This window comes from Lathyrus oleraceus, chromosome 1, assembly GCF_024323335.1.
Source record: "Lathyrus oleraceus cultivar Zhongwan6 chromosome 1, CAAS_Psat_ZW6_1.0, whole genome shotgun sequence".
NCBI lineage: Eukaryota > Viridiplantae > Streptophyta > Magnoliopsida > Fabales > Fabaceae > Lathyrus > Lathyrus oleraceus.
The window spans coordinates 239265158-239273959 of NC_066579.1; the positions used below are offsets into that span (position 1 = coordinate 239265158).

Genomic DNA, 8802 nt, shown 5'->3' on the forward strand with positions numbered 1-8802 from the left:
TTAACATAGGATTATGACTTACAAATAGAGTATAACAACATAAAAGTAGAACAAAACAAAAGACTCAACACAACTAAACATGTCTTGTTTCATTCTCGAGGTCTGAGTTTTCACAATGGATAACTCCTCCTTAGATAGCAACATGGTTCATCTCCCAAGCCCATTAGGGTTTGTATCTTTGTGTGCGGTTGAATCAATCTCACAAGTGTAAGAAATTATTCTTCATTAAGTTGATTTGCAATAAATGATTTGATAGTTCTTTATGATATCAGATTTGTTCTTTTTAAATATTGGTGAATGATCTTTTTGAAAAACTTCCATAATCCAAAAAGTGCATAAAACATTTAAACAAGATTGGACAATTATTGAAAGAAATCTTCAATCAAACGCGAGATTCACTCAACGCAGACTGGCTTTTGGGCAAGATAGAATGTCTCTCAATCTGTAGAAGATTATACTCCATGTGTTGCTTCTTAGTTTGCTCTAATAGAGACATAAATTCTCACAAAATGTCATGACATTTTGCTCCACATGATTCCTATTAAAATGACTCCAATCAGATATAACAACATTTATTTTCTTGCATTCATATGCATTCCGCTTTTGTTCAAAATTAGAAAAGGATAGACTGAAGTTATATCCTTTTATATTTTTTTTATTTTTTAATTTGATTGTTTTGTGTTGATCCTTACTTAATTTATGTTAAAATAATCCTATAATAGTCAAGATATTATATATTAATGTTTTTGTTTTAAAAATTTTGAGCTTTCACATTTCCTTTTTTCATTAATTTGGAACTTTAAGTTCTCTTGTTTGATTCATTATTGATTTAGTACTTAATATGGAACTTGACTCTTCTAATAGATGAGGTTAGTGATAACTTCTTTGATAATATGTCATCATCAAAGGTTGTTGGATCGGTGATCAGCGAAGACTTCACTGAGTGTCATTTGACATTAGGTGTCATTGTCATCAAAACTAACATGCTCATCTGAAAGTTGCAGATAGTTGTACCTACAAGCACGTAGATCCATAAATTTAACCTTAGGGATCAATGTCACAAAGTATGAGGCAAAACTATGGGGTAACAATGTAAAACAATGAAACTAATCAAACGTAATCCCCATATCTTCCCTTAACGAATTTTGAAAACCTTCTCAAGAAGGAAAAATTATAATTATATGGACCAGGACTCTTATTACCATCACATTGTCAAACAATAGGTTCTATCTCCGGAAGAAATAAAGGGGAAGTCATGGCAATATTATCCTCATCTGAGAGAGGGTGAATGAAATTATGTTCCTTAGGGGACAGATGTCAAACACGGTGTCCTAGAGAACTGGTTCGACGAATTAAAACGGAGACACCACAATAGCATGTACTAGATGATGGAGAAAAAAACTGTAAATAACATGATAGTTGTTTACCCAGTTTGGTGTAACCACACCTATATATGAGGGGTTGAGTCTATAACTCAAGAAAGGAAATTCATTATTAGTAGTTTAGTATAATTATTCTTACAAGCAATAATAAACTCTATGTTGTTCAATGCCTCTTCCAAACACTGCCCAATGACTTTTTATTTAGGGCTCCCCCTAAACATGAGAACCTACTCACTTTCTCGTCAATCACACAACCTGTGATTGGAGATTACAACTCAATAATCAATGTTGAATACCACTCAACTCTAGACAAACCAACTATGTCAAATTACTAAAACATAGTGGTGTACATACAACAATAATAAGGACTCAAAATAAACACTAGCACTATAAAATCTTTAATGTATTACTTGGCTTCCAATGTAGGTTTTGAGCTACTTATAAAGCATAATAACTCTGGATTTTTCTCCTTGGATAATATCTTTAATTTCGTCCAGAGTTAATGCAGAATCTGTTGGATATTATTTATTTCATAAATATCTCCAACAAGATATGATTTGTTTCAGTTTAAATCTGAATCAATCTTCGTCCAACTATCAAACAAATCACCTAATCATATTTCTAAACAAATTAGCAATAAAAACGGTTCCAATCTTTGACCAAATATTCTTCCAAAATGCAGCAGGATTGACCTGTTGCGCAAGGCCCAAATGTTGTATCTCATGTTATGACATCTCGTTCAACATGTGTCCCTTATGCACCTCCTTACAGCTTAAGCAAGCCAGATAATCTTAAACACTTTGAATACTTCTCTTTGTTGTTGTTTTTCCAAAATGCAGTGAATCCAATAGGAACTACAATCTCCCCCTTTGGCAAATTGTGGAAAAACAACTCTTCAAGATATAACACTTATTCATACCAGGACAAGTGACAATCTTGAAAGCATACAATCATCTGCTATCTTCCAAATATCAAAGATAAGCTCAGGAACAGAAAATAATTAGCATTCATCACAAATGCCACACACACCAATGCTCTAGAATCAATTAAACATACATGCAATCATTCACAACTTAGTCATGCATGGCACTTAGTCAGCTCATAGTTAGTAGCATACAATCCTACTAACTAACAATTATTAGCATACAATCGTTCACATACTTAGTCATCCATAACCCAAACAGTTAGTAGTTAATAACAGGATATGCAAAATCTACTAACGCAAAAGCTCACAAAGGGTCATATGTCTTGCTCGATGCTCTAACATGTGAGCACAACATTAACACTTACCAAAGATGGTTAGTACTAAACAAAAACATGTGTTACCTCAGCACTTAGCAACACTTACTACTCCCTCTTTTTTCCATAATTTAGCAAAGGGTTAGTATCCAATATCACCTAGATGTCAGTCATGCACAGGTTAGTAAGTTAGCACATACACAGCCAAAAACATGAGCAGAACAACCAGAACAGCATCTAGAGATGCACAAGCATTAGATATGTTTTACTATACATAATTTCAAATAGGCTATAGAGCCTTTACAAATAAAAAAACACGCCAATATACAAGGGTCAGAATAACTAAGCTAGAACATTTGAACTTATTCTTCAATCCACAGTCTGCAGTTCTTGTAGGCAATTCAGTCTTCATCCGCCTTTAAATCAGAATCATGTTTCTAAGCATGTCTCTTCTTCATAACCTTCATCTTGTTGATAGACTCCTTTCTATTTATAGATGATCCAACAGATGATTCACCAGATGCATTTCCACCATTTACAACAGAAGAGGAACCAAACTCATTCTTCGTCCTTTCCTCATGAATTTTTTCAATAGCTTTCATGATGGAGATTCCCTTATTAGAGGGACTCTTCTTTGAATTAACAGACTTGTAACTCATTTTGAAAGTGACAAACAGGTGTGGAGAGAAGAAATGGTAGCAATAGAAATATAGCATAAGGTTGAAAATTCTTATTTGTAACCAATGTTTATACAAGAGGAGGTTTATAAATAAGATTATTTTGCATTGCTTCATGTGCAGCACAGACCAAGAGAGAGAGAGAGAGAGAGAGAGAGAGAGAGAGAGAGAGAGAGAGATCAAGTGCCAATCCACGTATTTTACCCTCAATCTCGCACGCTTTGCAAATCATCATAATTATAACCTAATTCACACGAATTTTCCTCCAATTCACACGTACCATGACCTTACTTCATTTCCTATAAATAGAGGAAGCATTTGCCTTCATTTCCAAGCTTTGATAGCCAACGAAACCCTGAAACCATTTGAACCTGATACCTCAAAAAATTAGTTAACCATTTCTTGGATTCAAGCTCTTTTAGCTTCGTTTCTTTTCCCATAATTACTCATCGGTAGCTTTTGAAGCATTGTCGTAGCTTGAAACTCCTTCAAACCAGACTTCCAAGTCCACCGTTGTTGACCTCTAAAGTTTCAGCGGGAAAGGTAAATACATATAACATTTCTAAGCAAACAAGTTACTAGTGTGTTCGTCGTGATTCACTAATCAAAAGCCCTCAACCACCTTGAATTTATATTGTGTATTAGTCATTTAATTTTACTTTGAAGAACTAGGGTTCTTCGTGTTCTTGAGCAAATTCTCTTTTCTCATAACCAATCAATGGCTCTGAAGCAAAGAGATATGGACGATGATGGATGTTGATGTTGAATCCTTGCTTGATTCATGCTAAAAACACATAGTTCGTGATTTGCAGAAATCGAACCCAAGGTTGAAGATGAAGTGGATATGCGTATGCTTTTTCAAATAAAGTAGTCGTTGGCGTCCTAATTCAAACATTTTTTATTTTATTTTTATTTTTATTTTTATTTACTTTTTCTTTTTGAATTTTTAATTCATTTTGATCCAATTTTTTTATGAAAGATCCATAAAAATATTTTGCATCACATATATTTTTTGCATAATTTTTAAAATCATTTTGCATTTAATTGATATTTTCTTTTATTTTTCATTTTCCATTTTATTTTTTATCATTTTCAAATATTTTTGCATCCAACTTTTGAAATTCATTCATGAGTAATATTTGGTACTTTGTGTATTTTTCTTAGTCATCTATTCATTGTTTTGCTTATGGTTTGGAATTTTCTCTTTAATTTCCCTTTTTAATCAATTTTAAATCCTTTTTTTATTCATTTTTGTGCCACTTGATGTTTGAGCTTGAGTCGTTGACTTATTTGATCAATGCTTATACGTTCCAAGTCATCCATAGATGGTCTCTTAGTTGATTCAATCTTCTCTAATTCAATATGTTGATAGGTGGTCATTTGATCATATTTTTGACACTTTGAGTTAGTGATAGGTTATCCCTAGGTTAAGCCATATGTTTGGGTCCCTCGACTTGTTTGATAATGGATCATAAGTCAAACACTTGAGTTTGCTTTCATTTTTCCTTTTGTTATCTTCTTTCTTCTTTGAGTTTTGAACAATTGTGCTTCATGCCTTAAGAGTTTGATTTTGTATCAACACTCTAACATGATTGTCACATACATTGCTTGTCTCATGATCATTAACTTGTTACATCTAACCTCCAAACATTTAATTTATGCAATTTACTTTTGTGAACTTTAAATTCTTGCCTTTTACTTTTTGTTTTTTTGCTTTCTTATTTCAAAAGAACAAAAACATTATAAAATGGCTAAAACTCTAAAAGTTTTAATCTGATCTTATGGACTTTGTGTTACTATCCCTTGTTTAAGGAGTATTTTGGGCTTTGGACCTTAAGGACTTAGTGTTTTCCCCTTGCTTGGAGTATGACTAATATGTTGTGATTCATTTGAGACTTTGTGATCCCTCTAGACCCTTTAATCTTCAATTCAAGACTTAGATGTTTCTTTGTGGCTTTGTGGCTTTGTTGTTCATCTGGATCTTTTGATATTCATTTGCTTATGTATTTTTTTTATCTTGTGGCTCAATCCAATGGGAAAAGAATGCTTATTTTGACCAATATAAAATGCTTGCTCCATCTTGTGGTTAGTACACCTTCATACATAAAGGTTTTCTCTTGGGCTACCTTAAATGAGACCTTTTATTTCATGTCGTTTACTTTATGCTTTAGGATAGTCTCTTCCTTTCCTTCCCACTTATTCAATTTTCAAAACTTCTCCCTATTTCAAAAACCTCTTGTTTTCAAACTTCACACCCTCTTCTTAATAAACCTTGACTTTGTCAAGTGATCTAGAAAATATTTTTCTCAATAAATGCTAAAACAACTAAGCATAGTTAAACTCTTTTTTAAACTTCTAAAAAGACAAACCTCATCAAACTTCTTTTAGTGTCTTTGTGCACTTTCCTTTAAGAGCCTTTTTTAAAGGATTCGATATTAGTCTATTCTTGTAGTGATGCAAACCACTATACGTCTATAATATGTTGAGAAATGATTGACATTTTCCACTTGAATGTTGAGACGGGCTTGTGAGAAAGTCCAAGTAAAATTTTTCCATATCAAGATGATGCAAATGCTCATTTCCTCATAATTGTGGGTAGTAAGCTGAGTTTTCCACTCGAATACGAAAAAATGTCTTTTCAAATTAAAATCAATCAACAAACAACCCAACTTTTTTATAAACACGGATTTGCAAGTGGTTCATATGCAGTACCATAGATGTGAGGGGTGTTAATACCTTCCCCTTGCATAACCAACCCCCGTATCAAGTTTTCTCTTTTGTTTTACCTTTTGTGGGTTTTGTTTTACCTTATGTGGGTTTTGTTCGACCTTTTTTCCACTCCCTTTAGAAACAATAAAGTTTGGTGGCGACTCTTGCTTTCCTGAGTTAAGTTAATCAATAGCTTAATCTCAAATTTTTCCCGTTGCGACTCTTGCTTTCCTGAGTTAAGTTAATCAATAGCCTAGCTTGTTTATCTGTGTTTATGTTATTGCTTTTTGTTTTCTATTTTTATTTGTGGGAGCTTGGTGATCTCTATGTGGTGATATAAGTCCCCTACCCGGACTTGAGTGCACTTAAGCTAGGATGGTGGTATAGTCACGTTAACCTTATTAGCGTTAGGCCTTGCTTGTTTGGCATGAGAACCCCGCTCAGATGAGACCTCTTTGGAGGTACTAATGTCTTACAAGTAGTCGTAATGGCGTTATTATTTTCGACCTGGGAGTCCGAGATTCTGAGAGACCTTAGAACATTTTAACCCCTCTTGACCTTTTAGGATGTAGTGTGGTGACCTTTTCGGCGTAGGCCTGGTCTGGTTGATACACGATATTCAACTCAAACGAGGTTCTCTTGAGAATATTATTGGTTTACAATTAAGTCGTTAAACCGGTAATATCTAAAACATGGATTTATGACTCTAGGAACTTTTTTAGAATCTAGTTATTATTTGAGACATCCAAAGCTATAAAACATACCAGGCGGGGTGGTTGCCGACCTGACTCCATGCTCGTGATGTTAAACCTTTTAACTCTCCATGTTTGTGATTATGGCATAATCATGCATTAATGAACATCTCGTTTTCACCTGGTTTTCAAGGAACTTGGGAATTTTATTTGCAAACGTCGCAGGTAATTTGAGTATGGACTCTAGAAGGAGAAACACTCACCAATTCCGTTTCAAATGTCCTAAACTGAAAGAGTTAAGGAAGCTAGGATCTTTGAGGGCTTGTCCTTCTGATTTCAAAGACCGGTATGGAAGAATTCTGACTATGTTGAGTACTAATGTAGAAGACGGAGTTCTTAACACCGTGGTCCAATTTTATGATTCAGCGCATAGGTGTTTCACTTTCCCTGATTATCATCTTGCACCTACTTTGAAGGAGTATTTCTATTACATAGGCTTGCCTGTATCAGATCAGATATCGTTCAGTGGTTTATAGGAGATTCTTAGGTATCATGTAATTGGAGAGTTTGTGCATTTGAAAAAAAAGAGGAGATTGATGTTAATCTAATGACTAAATAAGGTATTTTAGGTCTACCTATTAAGTTCTTGATGAAGAAGGCTGTTACTCTTGCTAGTGTTAGGAGTATGGTTGCTTTCGAAGTTGTTCTCACTTTGCTTATCTATGGCATAGTCTTGTTCCCTAATGTTGACAACTTTGTGGGCATCGATATTATCCATATTTTTCTCATTCGAAATCCAGTTCCTACTTTGCTCGTAGATACATATTATTCTATCCATGACAGAACAGAGAAGAGTGGAGGAATTGTTATGTGTTGTGCACCTTTACTGTACAAGTGGTCTATTTCGCATTTGCCGCAGTCCAGCTTATTCAAGGATAAAAAGAAATGTTTAAGGTGGTCTCAGAGGATCATGTCTCTCACCAATGCAGATGTGACGTGGTATTCTAGAGTTTATGATGACGTGAAGATTATTGACAGTTGTGGTGAATTCCCTAATGTACCTCTTCTTGGTACAAAATGAGGTATCGACTACAATCCGATTTTGGATCGACGTCAACTTGGGTGTGCTATGAAGGATAAACCATGCAATATTCTTTTGGGAGGGTTCTTCATTCAAGAAGGTGTTTATAGCAAGGGATTGAAGGATAAGATAGTCAACGCCTTGCATAAGATTCACCGAAAAGGAAAGGATGAATTAGGAAACAAAGATTGTGTTTCCTTGGAGTCGTACACTCAGTGGATGCAAGCAAGAGCTACTAAGATCATGATGCCTTATCCTCCTGAAGAACCTTTGTTCCCTAAAGTCATAGGACATACTCTTGTTCCAGGTTAAGATCTGAAAGAACTCCAAGTTGCTTTAGCTCAGATGAAGTAAGAAAGACATGCTTGGGAGAGCAAGTTTCATGTTTCAAATGCGGAGAGGTTAGAACTACAAAGGCAATTAACGGAGAAAGATGATCTGCTTCACCAGAATGACGGCTTGATTGAACATCATGGAAAGAAAAGGAATGGGGATCAGTGACTATGTCTGGTGCCTGGAAAGGTGTTGTTGACAAGATCTTGAAAGAAAATGTTGACATGACGACTGTTTTTGAAGCTCAGGTCAGGAAGCTCAAGAGGAAGTTGCAGCATGAAAGAGGATCTTCTTTAGTTATGGTTCCCTCGGATCCTAGGCTAAAGTTTATGTCTTTTGTTTAGGATTTCTTTGAAATTGTATACTGAAATTGTAATCCTTCCAGATATTTTAATGAAATGAAAGTTCGAGTTTTTCTTTTAATGTGTTATTACTTATGATGTTTGTAATCTATTTTTAATTCCTTAGTTCCTTGAAAACAATCATTTTCACCTTGCATTTTAAGCATCATTTGCTTCATTTGGTCTTGCTTTCTGCAAGTGTTTTTCAGAGTCTCATTTGTTTTCCTTCGTCTTCGTGGAAGACAAACTGACCTAGATTTTCATACAAATTTAATTTTATGGACTAAAACCAACATGATTTTAGCAAAAGGACTCTTTTCAAGAAAAAAATTCATGGATGAAAATAAA

At 34.5% G+C, this 8802-nt stretch overlaps 1 protein-coding gene across 1 annotated transcript; it reads left to right on the plus strand.

The window, feature by feature from the left end:
- Nucleotides 1-6935: 6935 nt before the first annotated feature.
- LOC127101500 (uncharacterized) lies at nucleotides 6936-8092 on the plus strand. The gene is made up of 3 exons (XM_051038934.1): nucleotides 6936-7227; nucleotides 7329-7742; nucleotides 7863-8092. The coding sequence occupies exons 1-3, from the start codon at nucleotides 6936-6938 to the stop codon at nucleotides 8090-8092; spliced, it is 936 nt and encodes a 311-aa protein (XP_050894891.1).
- Nucleotides 8093-8802: the final 710 nt, after the last annotated feature.